The following is a 22,702-nucleotide window of genomic DNA, read 5'->3' as shown; positions in this document are numbered from 1 at the left end:
GGACACTGGACCTCTGCTTACACGGGGAGCCCAGGTCGAGACCAAGGGAGACCCACCCATCCAGGACTGTACGTGGAGCAAGGATGTCTACCCCAAGGACAGGCCCGTGCTCTGCCAGACCTCATATTGCACCCTGTGAACAGCAGGGGGCATACTTCTGTGAAGCCTTATTGGAAAAGTGGGTGCTGGAATGTGAGCTGCACCTCTGGCTTGGGAGAAGGCCAAGAAAGGTCAAGGTCAGGGTGAGCCCCATTCCCCAGGCTTGAGGGCAGTTGGCAAAGGACAGGACGGACTCTCCCTGATAATTGCTTGGTGCCCTCCACAGACTTCCAGTAATGTTCGTGAAGCTTCTCTTGCCCACCAAGACTGTGCTCAGGGGTGAGGACTAGGCACTAATATGGCCTCAGCTTTGGCCTCTGGTGACCTGACTATGTCTGAGATATGAGTCCTGGGCTGTCAGCTGTAACATAATCCATGCTAGGGCCGAGTCTGATGTTAAAATGTAAAAGAGCCTTCACTTAAGATTGACTGCGCAGCAGCTGTATGTAGGGCACTATGTGAGCTCCAGGGTACCATGAGAAGTCAAGAGATCACTCTGCCCCAAGATACAGGCACATTTAGCACCAGACACAACACAAGATGTTTGAGGGACATTCAAGGTAGGCATGGCCAGAGCAAAAGTACCTTACACAAATGGAGCACCTGGTGGGAGGAGAGGACTGTGTGCGACAGGCCCCATCAGAGTAGTCTGAAAACAGGGAGCGGGCTTAGTGGGACATGGTCAGGATTCCTGAATGTAGGAACAATGGGAAACATAACAGGTTATTGTAACCATTCACATTAAGTTTGACTGTAAATGTTCTGAAGACAGTTTTTTAAATATGATAGAAATCGTATGCTTTAAAATAAAGAAGTAAGCAGAGAAAAATATATAGCTCAATAAAAACAATAAAAAATCAATAACTGAACAGTTGAAATCATGTTAGCACAACTCTGGATAGCACACTTGCATGTAATTGTCCAGGACCTGAGCTGTTTTCAGGTCATTGTTCCACCATCCCTAAGTGATGAACCAATCCAGCTGCTGGAGCTAGAACCATCATATCTAAGTTCTGAGCAGAAGGAGAAGGGGGGTTGAGAAACAAGGCATCTCTTTATTCATGCAAGCAAGCATTCATTCATTCATATGCAGTGATAGGAATTGAACTCGGGTCTCATGGTAGCTAGTCAATCATTTTGCCACTAAGCTATATCCTCAGCCTCATGGATATTGTCTTTATTTTCTTTAAAAAAAATATTTATTTGTTTATTTACTTATTTATTTTGTGTGCAGGGAAGGGGGGCATAATTGTGTGTGTGAAGATCAAGAAACAATGGGTAGGAATCCCCTTCCACAGTATGGGTCCCAGAAGTCAAACTCAGATTGTCAGGATTGAGCCTTTACCACTAAACCACCTCATCGGCCGTGGATCTTCTCTTTAAAATATTTCCTTGTTACACTTAAGCCTACATCTCTTGTGTGATTTGTCAATGATCACCCTAACTACTTAAATTATTAAGATCCACAGCCTTTTTTAGTTGTATGCCATTGTGCCCAGCTAAAATTTTGGGCTTTTTTTTTTTCTAAAGAAGGGAGTCCTGGTGTTGGGAGATTAAGGATCTCCGACTGTGTGGTACACAGACTGCAGAGAAGCCAGACTGAGGACACAGGGAAGGAATGGGAGCCGCTGTCTGTGACCTCAGTCTGGATTCTCTGACAGGAGAGCAGCATGCGCGGCCATGTCACATATCCAGAGGAGAGGTTAAGGGACAGGGGCAGACAGGGACTAGCATGGGCTCCTCCCACTCAGCTTTCATGGAAAGAAGTGTGCAGAGAACCCCAGGACCACATCCCGCACAGCTCTCCAAGCAAGCCTTCCAGGATAAAAACCATAAAATTCTCACATCTAGGGACAAAGTGATCTCGTGGGGGCCCACAGTTTATCTCTACAGTCACTGTGCACCCTTGACATCCTCTGTGTCATCTGGACACTCAGATTGGAGCAGGATTCTGGCCCCCAAAGCTTTGCCTGGCCTGCACCATGAACCCTGAATCCCACCCTGCTCTGGGTCTGTCAGAGTCCGGAACTGACCAGATCCTAGGGGCATGGGAGTTGAGAAAGTCAGCAAACTCTAGCTAGGTCAGCTGGCTGCTTCCCACAGCTGGGAAGACAAACCCAGAGAACTCGAGATGCCCTAAGGGCAGTCAGGCCAGGTAGAGGAAGCAAGCAGAAGCTTGGCCCTGACTCACAGGTCCCGTAGCTGTTTTTAGCTGCAGGTGGAGGCTGCCTTCCCCCTTCTCCACCTACCCCTCCTTGAGTCATTCTGGCTGCCTGGGGCACCAAAAGTCCAGACTCACCCACTTTTCCAGACCCTGGGAAACCAGGCTGCCTTGGCTGGGTAACCCTCCCTGTCGGGTGAGGCGACTTAGAAACCCAGAACACTCTTCTCAAAGAGCAGGGTCTGGATTAGCATAGTAGGCATGGCCTTCCAGCTTCCTGCCAGGGTCACTTCCTTCCTGGAGCAGGCAGTGGGGAGAGCACAGCTGACAACTTTCCCATAAACCTTTAGCCGTGAACAGGCTGTAACAAGTCTATAGCCACCTAGTCAGACAGCAGGCCTCTGGAAAAGTCTCCAGGTAGCCAAAACCCTCCTTAGCCTTTGTGTGGAACCTTTGTACCTGCTGTGTCTCCCCACACCACAGAGGATGCCTCCTGCCAACAGCACCTCCCGCTTATTTCTGAACTCGCCACTGGCTTTGGTAGGCTGCTGTTGAAAGGGCTTAAAGCAGAACTGTGCAGGTTAAAATAAGGGCAAGGTTCTGGACAGTCTACACAGCCTAGCTGAACCGATTAGCTCCCATTCTGACCCTGCACTGCTCCTTCTGTTGGCCCTCTGGTGACATGTATTGTTAGGCCACGATTTTTCAAATGGAATAAGCTTATCCCCTAAGACCTGTCTCCCCTGGCCTATGCGAATCCTCTCAGAATACAACCTTGAGAAAGAAGCAGGGAAGTGGTGGCACTGGGTCCCTTAACCTCTGTAGCCCTGACTAATACCCATAAGTTCTATGTTGCCAAGTGCCACAGTGACACATGGACTAACCCTCCCCCTAAACTCAGCTACTTGGCTCAGGGACCCTCTTTGGGCTCAACTCTAAATATGTATCCCAAGTTCTCTACTGGGGTGAATGGGAGCCCAGACACATTGGTGGTGATGGCAGAGGCCCACTGCAACCAATCAAAGCAGGCAAGGCCTCTCTGTGAATCCACACGCTGCCACCCCCATGTCATTCTGTGAGCCAAAGGAAGTTCCTGTTATCTGAATTTCCCTCTGTTGAAAGAACTCAAATGAGGCTCCCAGAGTACAGTATACAAGACATGGGGCCTGGAAAGATGGTTCAGTGGTTAGGAGCACTGGCTGTTCTTCAGGGGATCTAATGCCATCTTCTGACCTCCATAGGCACCAGGCATGCACATGGTGCAGATATACATGCAGGCAAAACACCTTTAGACGTAAAATAGTAACTTTTAGAAAGGAATCCGGTAGGGTTCATTATAAAGGGAAACACTCTCAGTGTGAATGGGCAGTGACCATAGGGACTGTTGTAGCAACCCACATTTTAGATAGGCTTCACGCTACTCCTGATGCCTCCCCGGAAGGGCTGCCTCCCCAGAAGGGCATTGTCTTGCCTTTCCAGATGATGAGCAGGTCCATTTGGCATCGGCCTGCTGTCCTGGTAGAGACTACATCAGAAGCCCCAAGGTCTCAGAGCAGTGTGTCCCTCTGTCCATGCAGGCGGACTCCAAGATGGTGTGTGATGTGGTGAGCCGTATGGAAGACACTGAACCCTTCTCTGCAGAACTGCTTTCTGCCATGATGCGACTCTGGGGTGACTCAGGGATCCAGGAGTGCTTCAACCGATCTCGGGAGTATCAGCTCAACGATTCTGCCAAATAGTAAGTGTCCAGGCGGGCTGGAGGCTGGAATGCCGTGTGGGATGGGGAGGATTCTGACTGAGATACAAACCTAGGTTAATGCCATCAAGGAGGGGACAAGAAGGGCCTTACTTCTTGTGCCCAGGATGAGGAAGAAAGCAAATAGACAATTACACAGGCAGTGTCTGGAGAGCAGGAACCTGGTCCACCTCTCTGGGACCACATCTGTACCCACCGGAAAGGTTCCAGGCTAGCAGGTAGGGTTTGTTTATTCTAGAAAGATCCAGGACACAAGTATGAATCAAGAACCATGATGGAACACACCTTTAATCCCAGCATTCAGGAAACAGAAGCAAGTGGATCCTTGTGAATCAAAGGCCAATCTGGTCTACACAGAGAATTCTAGGCCATCCAAGGCTACATAGACAAATCCCATCTCAAAACACAGTCACAAAAAATAAAGACAAGTAACAACAACAAAAATATACATGCATAAAGCAGCTCGTATGCTGCCATCTTATTCTATTTTTAAGAAAACAATAGACTTGGGGCTGAGGTTTAGCTTGAGTACCTGCTTAGCACACTCTAGGCCCTGGACAGTATTTAGCGTCACCAAAGTAGACTTCTGGAACATGCGTGAAAATCCCATAATGAAATCCACTACTTTGTGTTTTTTAAAAACTTTCTTTGCTTTGTTTTGTTTTGTGAGACAGGGTCATATGTAACATCAAACTCACTACGCAGGTGATGATGACCTTGAATCTTAGGTCATCCTGACTCCACCTCCCAAGTGCTGATGTCACCAACACCCAACCTTCTTCAGCTTTAAAGTTAAAAAAAAAAAAAAACAAGAAATAAGTAGTTCTCAGTCAAGAACTAGAATAAGCAAGTATAAGCTTCAATATTGTGCTGTGACTAGATAAGAGGAAGAGATGAGGGAGTGTGAGGCAGAGATGGAGAGAAGGGAGAGTTGGTAAAAGCCACAGCCGACAAACCTGCTGCACTTTGCCACTCTCTCCCAGGTGGGTGGCTCTAGAGTCCCGGAGTGGATAGCAACAATGGGGTGTATCTTGGCACTGAAGAGTGCCCCTAGTTTCTGTAATCTGGTACCAGTGGGGTGCTGCAGGCTTTTACCCACTGTCTAAGGATGTGTGTGCACTGGCCTCATCTGACTCAGCTGGGCCCCGATTCTGGAGGCATTTGTCATTGTTTGCAGTAGGGGGTGGTGTTGCAGTCACCCAGCAGGTAGAGGGCAAAGGAAATGCTAGGTATCCTGCACTGAACAGGTCAGCCCCCAAAACACAGAACCAACAACAGCAGCCCAAAACACCAGTGGTGCTGAGATTAATCACCATAATCTCTGGGCAAGACGGTAGACACCTGTAATCCTAGCGCTCAGCAGACGGAGACAGTGGCGAGGTTGAGGCTAGCCTGGGATATACAGTGGGATAAAAATTGCAGTCTACATTATACCAGCCTCGCCAACTGGACCCAACACAGCAGCACTCGCTAATGGCATGCGGGTCTTTCATTAGCTAGGAGGGCAGCTAACAAAACTAGGGACCAGAGTAAGGCCTCTTACTTCCCTTCTCACTCTTGCTGTTCTCACACCTGGGTGGGGCTGTGCATAGGCAGATGTCTAAGGTAAGTCGTGGCCACCCAGGCCACCAATCTGTGTGAGCTCTCAGGGACACCTTGATGAGCAGAAATCCAAACTCCCTGTGCATGCTCAGATCACAGGCCTAAGAATGGCTACCTGGGAGACCAGATGGAGCACCTCTCAATCAGCTCCCTCCTCCCCTCCCCCGCTGGGCCCCAGAGGGCCTCCTGGCCTTGGTCTGTCTTCTGGAAGTCCATCATATGTTCCTCTCAAGTTGTCCCCATTTCAGTGATACTAAAATGAATCCCTTGCAGAGATATCTTAACAGCGGACCAGGATATAAAATGAACATGAGTGTTGTGGCCACCATTGGCGCTACCCCGCCCCACCACCTGTCCTCTCCCTTCCGCTGTTTCCACTAAATCGTCCTACACTGCTCAGTATTTCCTGACCCTTACCTTGAAATATGGAGTTCAGCTCAGCTCACCTTCCTCCTTCCCACACTCTCCCGCCACCCCCAGTTTTCTGTTGGTCTCAGTTTTCATTCTTCCTGTGCCCACTGTTATAATTTGAGTCAGTATTTGCAATTACCTGTCCCTCCACTCCTTCTGAATCTCACTCTCTGGCTCTCCTTTGCCACCTTCTAATTTTGCCCCATGGAATGGTGTTCTCCTAGTCATGTCTCCTGTACTGCCTCTCTGAGAGAAAGCCAATAGGAAATAGAGAGGGGTGCAGGCAGAAGAACCATGAGTGCTGCTTTGCCTGTCTCATCTTGAGGTGGGCTCTCTGTGTATCCACGTTTACCAGAAGACTGGCCTCAGACCTCTCCATCTTTGTGCATCACCCTTTTGAGTATTGTGATTACAGGTAAACGCACCACACCTTGCTTTCATAAGTGCTATTTTTGGTCCAGAGTTATGTTCTTTTAGGAGTTAAACTGGCCCTGATGGGGCTATGAAATTGTACCCCTCTGAAGAGAGCCATTAACATCCTAAAACCCCAATTAATTACCATACCACCCCACCCCTACCCTGCTCCAACCATGCCCCTTGTGAATCCCAAGCTCAGAGGGAAAGGGACCAATCAGTTGCTGTACCTCTGCCCCGGTCTTCACTCACTTGCCTGCTACAACACGTCTTCACCTTAGTGAAGCCTTTCCACATCAGCCAAGAAAATTCCACACAGACTTGCCTACAGGCCAGTCTTATGAAGCCATTTTCTTAACTAAGATTCCCTATTCCCAGATAAATCTAGGTTTGTGTCAAGGAGAAAAATCCCAACCAGCATACATGGTTAGGGATGCCTTGGTGAGACTCAGCAAGCACAAAATGAGACCAGGGCCCGGCTTGTGTGTTCAGAGGACATTGCCCAGCTGGGGTAGGAATAGCGAGACAAAGGGTTCCCCAGGCCTGGCGTCCAGCAGCATCAAGGATATTGGCCTGAAAGAAGAGGCCAATAGTTGTGGAGGAGGAAAGTCAGGCACAGAGGACTGAAAACAAAACCTTCACAATACACTCAAGCCTTCTAGAAGGAACCTGTGGGGTGGGCCCAACACCACTGACCTACTCTGCTCCCTCAGCACCTTCCCCATCTTCCCTTCCATTGAGAGAACTTGGGGAACTCTAATTCCAAAGATCTGGGTTCCAGGAAGGCCCTACCACTGCTCAGCCGAGATGGACCCCTTGGTCCCTGCTGACAAGAACATCAAATGGGAAGAGGCACAGAGACCTTGGTAAACAAGAGGACATATAGGATGGTAAACAGAGACTCAGAGCACCACAGAGCAATAGGAAGATTCTAGAGCATGGGACTTACCTGTATTGATGGAATACATGTAAAGAATGGAACTGGGGACTAGAGAGATGACTCAGCAGTTAAAAGCACTAGCTGTTCTTCCAGAAGACATGGGTTCAATCCCAGTACTTACATGGCAGCTCACACCAGTCTGTAACTCCAGTTCAAGGGCATCTGAAACCCTCTTCTGGCATACATACATTCAGACAAAACACCCATACACATAATATAAAAGTTAAAAAAATAAATATTTTTAAGAGAATAGATCATACCTGTGGGCCATTATAATTTTCAACTAAAGATATAACCACTGTGCTGTGATCCTGGCAGTCTCATTGGCAAGTCTCAGCCCAGGGTAGCTGGGTCTACATGCCTTGCTGCTTTGAGTCTGAATTTGAGGACCTTAGAGACTAAGACCCTCAAGTTCTCCTTTGATTGTCTCCACATTGACTGACTAAGTGTTCCACAGTCAACCTTGCAAAAGCTATGGCGGATGCTGGGTTCCAGAGATAGTGAGCAGGGCCCAGGTTCATGGACTCTTGTATGTTGTCACCCCCAGCTACCTGGACAGCCTGGATCGGATTGGAGCCGCTGACTACCAGCCCACTGAGCAGGACATCCTCCGAACCAGGGTCAAAACCACCGGCATCGTAGAAACCCACTTCACATTCAAGAACCTCCACTTCAGGTGAGGCCTAAGGAGATGGGACCTGCTGACAGGCCCTAGTGCTGGGCCTGGTGATGAGGCAGAGAGATGGGGGACTGTCCATGCCCTGATTCACAGACAACTAGATAGCAGAAGAAGCCCATCTGAGAACTTTCTGCCGAGTTTAAAGGCTAAAAACAGCAGGTGCCTTACTTCAGAGGCCCTGGAAGGGGACAGGGTGGGTAAGCCTGCACCAGGTGAGGAGACCCAAGCATCACCACAGTCTCAGGCCAGAGAGGCTGAGAGGGCAGCTCCCTCTCACGTTACAGAGAACTCCAGAAGTGGGGTTTTCCCAGACGCAGAACAAACGTAGGATCAAGGGGCTCTGAGGGCCAAAGAACAGGAGCCTGAACTGGGCTACCAGGTTCCTGGAGCCCTACTGGAAGATTTTGTCTCCCAGGAGACATGGGCTAAGGCCTAGTGACCCCTGGGCTGTCTTCCAGGTGTGGTTTCTTGATATCAGGTGAATCTAGAAGAGAGACCAAGAAGTGGGGCAGGTCTTTGAGTCACTATATTTGCACAAATTCAGTCCTGGGACTCAGGGGTAATGAAAGCTGCCTTCAGGACCCAGGGGTAGCAGTGGCTCATCTGTCAGTCTGTTGGTGCTCAGAATGGGGTACTGCATCCCCACTGCTCAGCATTCTCCTGACTAGATAACAGGTATCCCCGCCCTCATAGCTTTCCTTGACTTTCTACAGGCTGTTTGACGTTGGGGGCCAGCGATCTGAACGCAAGAAGTGGATCCACTGCTTTGAGGATGTCACGGCCATCATCTTCTGTGTCGCACTCAGCGGCTATGACCAGGTGCTCCACGAGGACGAAACCACGGTGAGTGACCTGAAGGGAACGCTGGCCATAGAACAAGTCAACGTTCAGAGTTCTCAGGCCTCACAGATGGCCTCTGGCAGGCATCCTCGCGCGTTCTGTGTTGTCAAGGCAGATGCTCGTCTTGCCAGTACAACAGAGGCAGCTGGGGGCTCCCAGTGAAGTTTGTATTCAAATGAGCTGTGGATAACTTATCAACGTCAGGGTCTTGACCAGTAAGCACCTTGTTAGTAAACAGTGGAGTCACACAGGGCTGACAGACCAGAAAAAAATTAAGCAAATTCTACAAAGCCAGATAGCAGCCAAGCAAGAGTGTGTGTGCAGCAGGAAAGGCAGCCTTAGCTTCTTCTGACCTTCCTGGGATTCTGGCCAGCTGGATAGCTGTGGGGCTACCTGGCCAAGAGGGGCACCAAGAAACAGGCATACTGGGAGTGACAAGCCTGGGTTCTCTATGTCATTCTCAGCCTCTAAGACCTGCCACCTGGCTTGAGAGGTTCCTTGTCAGCCTTTCCCTTGGCCTCATCCTGTCTCTGCTGCTCATTGGTATGAGCTAAATTCAGGCAGCACTCTTTCTGGCTGGGTTCCTGTCGTCTGAAAAGTGGGGACAGTAATACCACCTGCCTTGTCTAAGGCTGCTGGTCATGGAAGCGTTTTTTGCTTAACAGTGCCTGGCCAGCCAGTATAGTATTGCCCTTAGCCAGGTACATCCGCTGAGCTTTTCCCATCAGCCCACAAGTCTGTGGGCCTATCCACAAAGCCTGGAAAGGGACCAGGCCTCAAGGATATCCTACTAGGTCATGGGAGACAAGCCCACTTCTGAGAGTGGGGTTCATGGCTGTGGACTCACACTTTGGCATCTGCCTTCCTATCTGGAATAGGAGTGCTTCACCCTGAGCCTTTGGGATCAGCACCAAGGGTCAGAGGAGGGGCCTGTGGTTGTGCTGTCCTTGAACAAGGCCTGTCTTCCTTATGAGTCCAATTTGTTTCCCAGTCCCAGTCCCGTCATTACTGGTGTCTAAGGAGGGGTGGATGAGCTCTTGGGGTATGTGCTGAGAGGGAGTACAGTGCTGGTAGAGGAGGACCCGTCGTCCTGAGTAGTTCACACTGAATGATGAGACTTTTGGCAGATGGAAGCCAAGCTGCTGGTAGGAGGGGTGGTCCAGGCTCTTCTTGTAATGGCTGGGCTTCAGAGCTGTCACTCTCAGTGACTGTGGCAGACAGTGGTCCAGTCCCAAGCCCCAGTACGGAGTGGGGAAAACATGGCCTAGAACACTCTTTAACTCCAGACTCTGACTATCCGAAGCCCAGGACATTCTCCTGTTAGTGCATCCATCAGAATGACTGGCCCCGTACATTCTTCCCCACTATGGGTGCCTCTGTATTATGAGAGCCATTGTACCTGCTCCCTGTGGCCTGTCTGTTCTGCGAGTAGATGCTACATCACATCCGGTATTGGAAAAGAATCAAGGAGGTGGAGACTGGCTGGTAGGAGATCCTTCACACTGGAGCATGGCCTCTCCTTTGAACCTGCCCTGCCAGAGCAAAGGCCCAGGACCATCAGCTGTGGGGCCAGACCCTCAGTAATCTCCAGAACACAGAATAGCTGTCCAGTGGGTACCAAGCCCTGTGGCCTCAGGTCTCCAAGTCGGGGTGGCTCCCTACCTGCTTCCCCTTAACTCCTCACCAGCCTTGCTCCTATGCACCTAGACACTTTCCCTCCAGTGTCCTTCCTAACCTTACTGCTCTCTTAGCCTTTCCCCTGCCTCTAGCTCATTCCCCATTTCCCTTGCATTTCCCTGCCTCAAAAGCTGGAGACAGGAACCCTGAGGTAGGAAAAACAAATGGGCCAAAGTCAGAAATGAGCTCTTCCTAGAGTTCTCTCTCCCTGGGGCTGCCTTCCACCTTGCCAGCAGGCCACAGCGGTGGCTCCTAGCTATAGTGACAGTCAAACCATACTATTCCTGTGGAACTAGCAGTCGTCGCTGTGTGGGGAACATGTGTGTGAACTGAACAACTTGGGAGTCAGATGGATTCAGCCCAAGACCTGGCATCACTCCTGCCACCTTTGTGACCATGCGTAATTGCCACACCTTGCTCAGGCATGGGGGGGGGGGGATGATGGGCTAAGAGCTGAAATAGCGTTCTGCTCCTCTGTCCAGATGTTGTAGCCAGAGGACGGGTGGTAGAGTTTGGATTTCTTCCCTAGAGAGGCAAGATGTAGGCACCAATGACCCAGTCCTTGGTCCTCAGTCTTTCCCTCTAGCCAGCTCTGCACTTCCCTCCCTGGCCTGGGGAGGAAAATTGGGGCTACAGAGACAAAGATGTCTGGAGACAGCTCGTGGAGCTAGGCCAGGAAGGCCCTGCGGCTAGTGGCTGCCCAACACCGGACCAGCCACCCTGCCCGCTGCACCCTGGGACCCCCACGGGCTCATCTTGTCCTCGTACCTGCTCTCTGCACCACTCAGCCGGGCCACAGGCTGCCACAACTTCACCACTACTGCCACCAGCGCCTGCAAGGCCTTTTCTTACCAAAGCAAGGCCAAAACCATGGGCAGATTCTGAGAGACCCTCCAAGCCCGGCAGGTATGAAGCACTTCCCTCTGATCAAACATGAGCTAAGAGTTGAAAGCAGCAGGTTCTCAGGGCTCCGCTGGGTGACTTTGCTGTGAATACTAGCCCCAGGCCTGTGTTCTATGCTGGCTTCTGAGCTGAGGCCACCCTCTCCACACAGCCTTCCATCCATCCCAGCTGCAGCGCCTGCCCATCACAAGGCAGCTGAGGCCTGTGTACTTGCCTCGCATAGCTGCCCTGCACTTCCTGGGTCTGAGACTGATTGGATCAATTTTTCAGGGTTTCTTTTTCCTCCTCTGCTGGGTTTTTAGCTTTCTCTCGGTTTCAATCTGTTTTGCTGAGTTTCTTCTTGGGGTTCTCCTGGCCCCTCTTCTGAGAAACCAGCCCCAACAACCAGCTTTCCCAGAGAGAGCTTCCCTCAGCCAGGCATAGCCCAGTCAACCAACAAAGTCACCCAAACAGCCAAGGCCACAGCAACATCACCCCTGAGACGCTGTCCCCCTGGCATCTGCTTCCAACTCAGGATTAATTCGAGGACCTCAGTCCTCGGTTAATGTTATCCAACGGAATGCGTGCACCCTCCTGACCTCGCTGGCAAAAATGAATGAGACCATGGTAGAGAAGTCTGCATGATCCACAGTTTCGTGTAGACATATTGGATGATGGTTGCACCCCTGCCCTCTATGTGCATGGTGCATGTCCTCTCCAGGGACTGCAGCCTCTGCAGTGACCTCAGTGCCCCGCCCAGGCCAGCTCTCTCTGGAAGGGACAGCACTCCTGATCCACCCCAGCTCCACCCAAACCTGCCTGTGTGTGGAATGAAGCAGGGACATGTCCTGTTTGTTCTCGTGGGCCCTCTGTCTCTGTCCCCAATAATGCATTAAGAGCATTGGTGGCCCATCCCTCCGCTTGTCTTGCTATGTCTTAGCCACAGTAGGTCAGGGTGTTGGGTACCACCAGCCCTCACCTGCCTCTCCACTCTGTTGCAGAACCGCATGCATGAATCCCTGAAGCTTTTTGACAGCATTTGCAACAACAAGTGGTTCACAGACACATCCATCATCCTGTTTCTCAACAAGAAGGACATATTTGAGGAGAAGATCACGAAGTCCCCATTGACCATCTGCTTTCCTGAATACACAGGTAGAGCCCTTCGCATTCCACACAGCCCCTTGCAGCTATGGGCAGCCAAGGAACCTGGTCTCTCTGGGCCTTTACTGTGCTTTAGTGCACCCAGCTCAGCCTGTAAAATCCACCCCAAGGAACTGTACTAGAGCCAGCTATGATAAGAATACCTGGGCAACTGGGTCCTGAAGCCCTGGCTTGATTCATCTCCGTCTCCAGTATAATAGTAACCACCCTAGGGAACTCCAGGCACATGTCTATAAGCAGAGGGTGCGTGAACACTAGGAACCCACAATGTCAAAAGACAACAAACCTGATCTTCGAGTAAGGTAGCCTAGCAGGATCTAGCCCCAGCTTAGCCCCTGGAGGGTGGCCTAGGCAGGTCACATAGCCTCTCCAGATTGGCTTCTCTAACCATGAGATATGGGGGCTGTCACAATGGCTATTTCCCCACTCCCTGTAGGTCTCCTATAAGCAGTCTTATAGATGCCCATGGCTATGCAAAGCATGGTACTTGCTCCAAGTCTGTGGTCACTACAGATCTGTTGTTATGTCTATGATCACAATGATAGACAGCCATTCTAACAGCACAAGTGGCCACAAGACTGTCCTAGCCCATTGGCGAGACAGAACCTGACCAGCAGCAGGACCTTGCCTGTGCTGCAGAAAGTGCAGGGACAATAGGCCAACTGTCAGTGTTACAGTGATCTGAGCTAGAGAGCCAGATGTGCAACCTAACCAGGGCTCCCAAGGAGCTTCAAGATTGACAGCCCTGTCGGGTGGGCTGTTGTGAGCCCAGGACAACCCAGTCTTTGTCAGCTGTTCTCAATTCAGCAGGTAGGTCCTGGAGGACACAGAGCAGAAGATACAGATTCTAGCAGCAGGGGCCTGTGGGGTCATGGCCTGAAGTCAGGCAAGCATCATAGCTTTCTACATCCCGCCCTTCCTACTGGTCATTCTGTAAGCAAGAACTTCAAGAGCTTTTAACTGAGGAGAACAGGACTTAGCCCCTCACCATCCAGCCAGAGTCTTCTCCAGCTGTAAGATGGCCTGTGATATACCCTTGAGGGCTGGAACTGAGTCAAGACAGGAGGCCCCTAACTGAGAGGACACTAGCCTTACTTCCAGCCCTGGCCTAGCAAACAGCTATGGTCTGTAGATGCTCATGGCCAGGCTGTGCTCTACGCACTTATGCCTGAGGTGGCTGGGCCTCTCCCTTCAGATGTGCCACCCCCAGCTCTGCACTGTGGCTCCAATTCCAGTTCTCTTCATGTTCCTCCCTTAGCAAATGGTCCCAGTCTGCTCTAGGCTTGCCTTGAGTTCTTAGAAGATGGGGGGGCGGGGTGGCGTGGAGGGTTTCCATGCAGAGTTGAAGTTCTACCTTTCTATCTTTCTCTAAGCCAGTGCTTTCTCCTTGGACTTACCAGGGAACCAGATCAGTTGTGCTATGAGTGAACAGAGGGCAGCATCAAGGAGAAGGGGAGGAGCCCACAGAGGCTCACAGATGCCAGGCAGAATGCATGGTCCTCCTACCTTACCTGCAGTTTCAAGCGGGTTCTGGCCCTCTCTGCAGACTCATGGGCACATGGAGAGGAAATACCTGCTTAAAAGCAGCTTTCTGTCCCACCTGCAGCTTGTAGCAAGACAGAATTTGCATCTGGAGTGAGTAGGCCTGTGGGGAGAAAACAGCAGCTTCGCAGGCAGCCCCCACCTCAGTCAGCCAGTCACTGGGATGGCGGTGTCTGTTGCTTCCTAGGGAGATCGCTGCTCTAGGTTCCAACTGCCAGCTGGAGTTGAGCCCTAAAGCTTCCACTCCATATAGGCCTGTTGTTTTCTAGTGGTCCTGAGGAGGATTCTGGCACCTGCTCCATGGCCACTGGCCTAAATGACACAATGGCCAGCCCAGGGATTCCGTGCTGAGCGACTCCAGGGTTTCTCCATCAGCTGACTCCCCTCACCGACTGTTTCATCTTGCAGGCCCCAGTGCCTTCACAGAAGCTGTGGCTCACATCCAGGGGCAGTATGAGAGTAAGAATAAATCAGCTCACAAGGAAATCTACACCCATGTCACCTGTGCCACGGACACCAACAACATCCAGTTTGTCTTTGATGCTGTGACAGACGTCATCATCGCCAAAAATCTGCGGGGCTGTGGACTCTACTGAGCCCTGGCCTCCTGCCCAGCTGCTGCTCACTTCTGCCCTGGATCCAGAGCTCGGCCACCACTAGGATGCTCTGTGCACTGAAGAAAATCCCAGAGGCTGTCCTGGGGGAGGAGGCGGCATCCTTTGAGCATCCCCACCCTACCCCACTCTGGCTGCATGACACATGGGAACAGGGTTGGGCAGAGGTGTGGAGCACCACACACAAGGCCAGGAAATGCTGCCCACCACCTGGGTGTTGCTCGCCGGCCAACCATGTCTCTTAAGTGTTTTACTCCGAGCCTGAGTGAGCAACGCTGCCATCTGGTTCAGAATGGTCATGTCCTGTATCTGTGCCTCCTATTCAAAAGGCCTGTGTCTCTTTTTCCCCTAAGTGATAGGGTGGCTTGCAGGATTGCCCTGTGACAGGTGCTGGCTGATAAGGGGACAGTAGATGCCATCTCTCAGCTTTCCTTAGGGTCTGTTTGGTAGAGGGCAGTTCTGTCGCCAAACACCAACACATAACCAAGCCACTTTTGGGGTGCAAAGACTCAGACGTTGGGGAGGGCTTCCCTCCTCATTCACCTTGGATCTTGGCCCTTCTCTGCCTTGCCCTTAGACTCCCCAGAAAACTCAGCCCTGACTCCCATGAACCTGGGATTATTCCTTAAGACTGCCAATTACAAAAGAGCCTTGGTGGAGAAACAAGACCTGTGCCCCAGAAGTTAGGGTGGGGAGGAAAGTTGAGGGGGCAGGCAGCTCCTTCCTGCACAGGTTGATTTAAGTCCTGAAGGAGCCATCTGCTGGTTCTGCTCATACAGGCTCAGCTGCCCTTTTCTTCAGGTCTCAGCCAGAGTAGGCAAGCTTGGGACTGGAAGCTCTTCAGGCAAGCACAGGAGACTGAGCCCTGAAGCCAACGCCCTGCTTTCCTCCACCTTGGTCAAGAAGGCAGGAAACCCTTGGTATATTCCTGCTCTAGGGGCAGAAAGCAAGCGATGAGCCAACAGCACCCTGGAGTGTGAGCTTAGGAGGAGTAGAAACCAACTCAGACATATACCCCGCCCCCTAGGGGGAAAGAGCCCTAGGAGCCCAGGGAGGGACTTTACTGCAGAAGTTCCTAAGAAAAGGGGGTGGAATGGTTTTGGCAACCCTAGCCTTGGCTGATTTCGGACAGTCAGAACATTTTCCTGTCAGCTGCTGTGATGGCCGGTGGTTGAGACAGGCTCGTGTGCTCCTGGCACTGGCTATACCTAGGGGTGCCAATGTGTCCACAGAGCAGTGGGGAAAGGTCTAACCTAGAAGGGTCTCTGCCTTCCTCAAGCCCTGTGTTCTCCTGACCTCCACTCTGAAGAGTGCTCAGCCCCAGGCCAGGCAGGACCCTGGCTCTCTTTCCCAGTCCCCCTGGCCATGCCAACAGCTCTGGGCTTGTTGGTTCCAACAAGAACAGAACTCTGGGTGGTCCAGGGAGACACGGGAACCTTCCCCAGTGCCAAATGCTTGCAGGGGTGATCCTCTAGGAAGCTCATCCCAGTTTGACTGCCTTGCCACTCCCCCTCAACCCACATTGTGTACACCGCCATCGTTTGAGAACCTTGTGCCAGACTCCTGGAGCCCACGGTCTCGGTGACCTGATGTGGTGGCTAAGGCCGATTAAGTCATTGGCCCCACTGTGTGTGACCCCCTGTGTCCCCAGACTAACCCCAAGTTTAAAAACACCTGCAATCAAGGGATGTTGGCCAAGCTCCATCTTTTAAGACCACTTCCGGGGAGATAGAAGTCACCATTCCTATGACCACACAGTTCCCACTTCCCTCAGATCATTGCAGTGCAGTAGCCAGAGCCCTCACGGGGCCAGGGCCAGCCTAGACTCCCGGTTCCTGTGTGTGTCTTGCACTGCTCTCGGCCCTCCGCTCTGGCCATCCCAGAGAGAGCGGTCTTAGGCTGTCTACTGTAGGCCCTCAAGAACACAGTCTGCAGGGGAGTGTCCACCTCCCATCTGTGTCATCACCAGCCGTTCTACCATGGCGGGGGGATGTGGATATTAGATGAGGCGTGGCTCCGTCGTGGCTCTGGGTGTGGGGGAAGCATTGTAAGTGGCCAGACCAGGGCAATGTCTCTTTGTCTGTAGTGGCCATGTCAGTGATCGTCCTACAGTCTCTGAATGCTCACTCAGCAGGCCAGGAGCCAGTTCCCAGGAAGAGTGCCTTCACCACATTTGTGGGACCATGCCTCTTGCCCGTGGGCCAGTCCTGTGCTTGTATCCGTGACCATTCCAAGAATCTTGCCTTTAATCATGGGTGGAGGTCCCCCAAGTCTTTGGTCTGAGTTGTGGAGGATACTGTATTGAACTCTGATTTGGGGGTGAAGATAGACTCCTCCCAGTCTAAGCCACTTCCCAGTAGCTCTGGCCTTCAGCCCCCCATGATCCCCTCTGTAGAGTCCCTAGATCCTGGTGCCCTGTCCTTTTGGATCCTCTTGGACCAGGCAAAAAGACCTCCGTCATCTCGGCCTCCTACTGTTGGGAACTGAAGGCACCTGACCTGTGTGGACTGCACTGGTTATCACTGAGAGTCCTCAACCCCAGAACCTGGCTGTCCACAGGCTGCTGCAGAGAGGGCTGACAATGCTTCACCCCAGCCCTTACCTTCTGCAGAAAGTACTGTTGTAACTGGTGTACCCATGGTACCCCCACACTACATGCTACAGCCTGTACTCTGAGGGCAGGGTTCTCTCTCTTCCTGACCCCCTCCTCTTCTCCATCCGACCCAGCCTCTTGACAAGGAGACCTACCACACACAGGAGAGACTCATGAAGCCTCCAGATCTTGCCCCCCTCCTGGCCCAGTCATAGCCTGTCACCCTCTTCTGAGGATGCTGAGGTACAGCGAATCTTCTAGCTGCCACCACTTCTCTCTGAGCCTCCTGGTAAGCATCAGGGGCAGCCCCACAGCTCTCGGTGGAGATCCAGACTGGACTACTGGAGGCAAGCACCTTCCAGGCTGTTGATCCTGTCAGGCTACAAGCTAGAGAAAGAAAGGCCCAGCATCCCAAAGAACAGGACCCAGGGTGTAAGCAGGCCTCCCCCACACCCCGCCCCTCAGGAGGAAGAGCCTTATACACACCTGCTTAGAGAGTGGGGTTGGCCTTAGAGACCATGCCAGATGATGGCCATGTCAAGGAGGGAGCGGGTGGAAGGAAAGCAGAAACAATGGCCTTTATCCCCAGTCCTGAGCCCTCTAGTGGGAGCAGGCTACCCTGTGAAGGGCAGCTTTCTTCTCTTCCCCAGGCTCGAAAGGCCACCAGCAGATACACTCCTCTTCCCAGCGGCTCTCTGCCCACTCCCCACTCCCCTTTAGCTTCTTGCACCAGCCACAGCTGCCTGCCCTGCGTGGGCAGCAGCCCTCCACTTCCCAGTCTTCTTCCTGACTCCTGACTTGACCCGTGTGGCCTATGCGCACCTTCCAGTCCCAGGCCACAGGCCGGGTACCCTCTTTTCCCCTTAGCAGAGCCTTAGGTGCAGTGGTCCCACCTCCTGACCCATTGCCATCACCTACCCTCATTAACTGTCATTTTGTAAGAAGAGTGACTTGCTGATTTAATAAATACCTAGTTACTGTAATAATTTATTGGCTGCCATAATGTATTTATTAGTCACCCACCATTAATAAAAAGTGCCAGCTCTTTCTAGCACAAGTGTGATGTATTGTGTCAGTGCCGAGGAGCTTCTGCCAGATAAACCTACGCGACTGGTTCTTCTGTTCTCCCCAGTGTCGGGACTGCGGGCAGTCTGGCAGAGTAGGCACAGCACTGCTGGGGGCAGGATTTGGGCCCCTGGCCACCCTGCTCACTCCAGGCTTGCTGTGAGGCAGGGGCGGATCCGTCCTGTGCTGAGCTGTTTCCCAGGGCCCTAGCACCCTAGCACCCGGTGTCTCAAGATCCCTAGGACCGAGGCGTATGATCTGGTGCTGGGTGCTGGTCGTTGTGACATGGCTTCCTCCTTCTGTTCTCAGCTCTGCTGCCACCTGGGCAGGTAGAGGACTGGGAGGAATTGAGCCTCAGGAAGGCCCCAGTGGCTCCGTGCGAAAGCAATGGCAGGCAGGTGGCTGTTGGCCATCTGTGATCCCTGGCTTCTCTTTTCTCAATTTTGGCGATGTCTGCTCTGAATGTACCTGGCGTCTATTTCCTCCTGTGAGTACAGGCTGTTGTACTCCAGGCATGTTGGTCATGGGCTCCTGAGGAGTGGCTGTCAGGCTGAGCATGGAGAGGGTCTCAGTACCGGCGCTCCCCCAGCAGCTTCCCTGCCCACTGCCCCCGCGGAGTTCTGTCCAGCCCTACTTACTGCATGCCCCATCCCTCAGAGTTCTGTGTATGTCCATTGAGGCCAGAATCTTGGCTAATTCATGCTGCTCCCAGGACCTCATACCTTGCTAACGCACAAGGTACCACTGACCTAAAAGTGGACTGCAGTGTGGGGGTAGGGACTGTGTGGGCCGAGACTCAGAAGGTGGGAATCCAGGAACTTTGGTGAATTGTTCTTGAGTCTTCCAAACCTAGGCACATCGACCCTTGAGGAGTCCTTCAGCCCTGTCCATAGCAAGTGGCCCCCAACATTAGCTTGAACAACTCTGGTGACCCCTCTGTGATTTCTCTCTGGTCCTTAGCATCCCAAATGTCTGTACTGTGTCCACCACCACCTGGAGACCCAGTAACTTTTGGGACAATGTGCAATGGTTGAGGTTTTGCATTGGCAGCTATAGGCCTTGGTGCCCCTGTAGGATGTTTTCCTGTTGAAGTCTTGGAGTCTCAGAGCTTCCCTGCTGTTGTATTGGTTGCAAGTATCACGATGCTAGGTCCTGAATACAAGTCCGCATGGCGCACCTCTCTGAGCAAAGTCCACCAAGATGACACGTGAGTCCTGTGCAGAGGACAGGGAGGCTTTATGGGAGAATAAGAATGGAGGTCACTGGCTTTGCTTAGCAGAATCAAAGGACAGTAATTGGCTGCAGATACAAGGGGGCACTATGTTTTCCTGTTGTCTAGGGGATGTGGGAAGCAGCCGAGAACTCGGACTGTGAACCCCACATACTGTCGGCCCTAAGAACAGAGTTCACAGGCTGGGAGAGATGACGGAAGACAGGGCTGGCCCTAAGGCAAGGAGCCAGCCATGATGACTTCTTGAAAGGCCAGATTACCACACTAACTGGAAAAACGGCCCAAGAAGCTCTGGGTGGGGCTCAGGGCCCAGTGCATGCCTGCTCTGGTTTACTTTTGCTTTCTTGCAGAGCAGGGGATGGAACCCAGAACCTCCAGCATGCTAGGCAAGCACTCTGCCTACTGAGCCACATCTCCCAACACTGCCCTCTGCTCTTCAGGGTCACAGCTACTCGCCCCCTACAGGTTGATGAGCTGAGGGACCTTAGACAGATAGAGTGCTGAGCACAAAGTGGAGCTCAGGACCAGCACTTGTCACTCTGCCATCTTAGCTCCTGCTCAGACGGGAAGGCAGAATGGCCACGAGGCCTGCAGGTAACCCTGCTCGTTTGCTCCTGCTCGTTTGCCCCAGGTCCACGAGCCTCAGCAATGTCCAGCACCGTCCACACTCATTCTGCCCTTCTGTTTACTTGCCAGAGATCTAGTGCGGATTTCTCAGAGCTTGAGTTCAGACTCAGGTGACGAGCTTCCCAAAACTAGAACAGACTACCTGGGACACTAGGAGAGGTGCCTCTCTCCACACCTCTCTGCAGAGAGGTTCACTAACGGAGCAACAGGCTCCCTATAACGAGAAACAGGTGAATGTGCTTGGCTTCTAAAGTAAAACAATTGGCCTTTACCTGGAGTGAAAGGTCATTCTCCCAAAAGTTGGGCTTTATTCTGGGTGTCCGTCACATCCAGCCACTTACAAGTTTCTGTGTACAAGATAGTAATTCCTCTCTGCCATGCCTAAGACCTTGTGGGCCAGGTTTAGCCCCATCCCTGAAAATGGCCTCACACACTCCTTGAGTGGCCACCCTCAAGGATGCTAGTAGCAGTCACCCCATCTTCCTGGGGGGTACCCTCCCACCTGTCAACCCATGAAAGAGGCCTGACTGGGCAGAAGGAAAGGGGGAGGGGCAGATAAAGTCAAAGCCCAACTCCCTGACTCCAGTCCCACGCTGTGTTCACACATTCTAGGGAGACAAGCACACAGCTTGGGGCTCTGCCATTCTGATCCTGGGTCTCCTAACCTCAGCCTCATCCAGGGAGCCACAGCTGGCTCCCAGACCAGTCTCCCACTGGCCCAGAATGGTGGGTGCTTGGCTTGTTAGCATTGGATGCACCGCGATACCTTCCCAACTACAGCCTTTATCCATTGACCTCACGGAGGAGTCTGGAGCCCAGGGCCTCCTGGGTGTTGAACGACCCAGTCTCTCTTTACACCTAACTCTCTTCTTCTCTTCCCTGTCTCTGTGTGTCTCTCTCTGTCTCGCTCTCTCCCCTCCCCACCGGGGCTGCAGAACCGCATGCACGAGTCTCTCATGCTCTTCGATTCCATCTGTAACAACAAGTTTTTCATCGATACCTCCATCATTCTCTTCCTCAACAAGAAAGACCTCTTTGGCGAGAAGATTAAGAAGTCACCCCTGACCATCTGCTTCCCTGAATACCCAGGTGGGTGCTACAGCCCTGGACCAGCGAAAGCCCCAGTCCTGGGTGTGGACCTGGATCCCCCAACCTGTGGGCTGCAGAGACAGCCTGCTGGGCAGGGCAGCTGGAAAGCGAGGGGCCAGTGGAGGAGTCTGTTAGCGTATTGGAGAAGCACCGAGACATGGCCAGCTGTGGACATGTCCCTGGGTAGGCGGTGGCCTTTCCACAGTGTCCTAGTGAATGCTTTAGGGATCGAGGCAGGACACAGGACACTTGTGTTCCTTTGCTTTCTTCCTGGTCATCCCTGATGTCTAGAGATGTAGTTGGAGAGCCTTCCAAATCCTCATGAGGTACCTCTCCTCTCCTTGGCCCAGCACAGCCACCGCCTTGTGGAAGAAAAAGGCAGGCTGGTGGCGTGGGAGGGTGACTCAGGGACCTGTGCTCTCTACCAGTTTGCTCCAGACATGCCTCACCTTCCCCATCATGCCAGCTCTCTCCACCTTTCCCCAAACACAAAACCGCTGTTTTTTCACCCAGGTCAAACCACTCCATGTAGTGTGAGCTTCCTCCACACCTGCCTGCTTTTCTTCTGCTTTTGCTGGGCCTTTTTCCCCATTTTGTTTGGTCCTCGGAGGAATGGATCACAGACAGCCCCCTGCTCCATGCCAGCAAAACTCCAAACAGGTCCAGGAGGGAAAGGCTAAAGGCAGTGTTGATTCGAAGCCAGAGCCAAGCCCAACCCTCTAAAGACTGGACAGTTCTAGGGTTCCCTTGGGGCAGAATTGAGGATAAGACCAACCCCCTGCTAAGGCAGAGGATGTACCCCAGCCTCCAGATGTGGGCACATGTTGCATGGACCTGAAACTCACTGACATGGCCCCAAAGTTGGTCTGTAGTACTGGACTCAGGTCCTAGGGCCACACAGGTTCCCAAAACCAGCCAAGGGGATCCTAAACTGGTACAGGTGGATGACAGTCTCACCCAGCTTCTTCACTACCAAAGATTAGCCGTGCGGAGGAGGGGACCCACCGGCCGATACGGAGATCTGCTGCAGTACTTACAAATTACAAGGGGCAGAGGGAGCCGGTTACTTAATCCGTGGCACCCCGTGTTCGTCTGGGTGCCATAGCAGACCATGATGGCACCTCAGAGTGGCTAGAGGGATGGTGAGAGAGACTGGTATTTAGTGCCATGTCTACATAACTGCTAGCCACTGCTGTCATGGTATTGAAGGAACTGAGGAGGTGCCTTCTGTTGGCAGAGCAAGTGCAAAAAAAAAATCACCCCCAAAAGCCAACACAGGAGGCCATACCTGTAAGCACAGCTCTTGGCAGCCACTG

At 52.3% G+C, this 22,702-nt stretch overlaps 1 protein-coding gene across 4 annotated transcripts in view; it reads left to right on the top strand.

Moving 5' to 3' along the window:
- The window catches only part of Gnao1 (G protein subunit alpha o1), a 143,916-nt gene that overhangs the window by 116,505 nt on the left and 4,709 nt on the right, over nt 1–22,702 (top strand). For 2 of the 4 annotated variants that reach the window (XM_075976910.1, XM_075976911.1), the window contains exons 4-7: nt 3,838–3,998; nt 7,931–8,059; nt 8,776–8,905; nt 21,233–21,386. In XM_075976910.1, coding sequence (XP_075833025.1) covers nt 3,838–3,998; nt 7,931–8,059; nt 8,776–8,905; nt 21,233–21,386 — 574 coding nt within the window. Of the gene's footprint in view, nt 1–3,837; nt 3,999–7,930; nt 8,060–8,775; nt 8,906–12,462; nt 12,617–14,575; nt 21,387–22,702 lie in introns of those variants that run through there. The other 2 variants (XM_075976912.1, XM_075976913.1) reach the window with 2 other exon arrangements.

This window comes from Microtus pennsylvanicus, chromosome 6 (genome assembly GCF_037038515.1).
Source record: "Microtus pennsylvanicus isolate mMicPen1 chromosome 6, mMicPen1.hap1, whole genome shotgun sequence".
Classification (NCBI taxonomy): Eukaryota; Metazoa; Chordata; class Mammalia; order Rodentia; family Cricetidae; genus Microtus; species Microtus pennsylvanicus.
The sequence above is the reverse complement of the archived record's forward strand: the minus strand, read 5'-3'. Positions and strand labels throughout refer to the sequence as shown.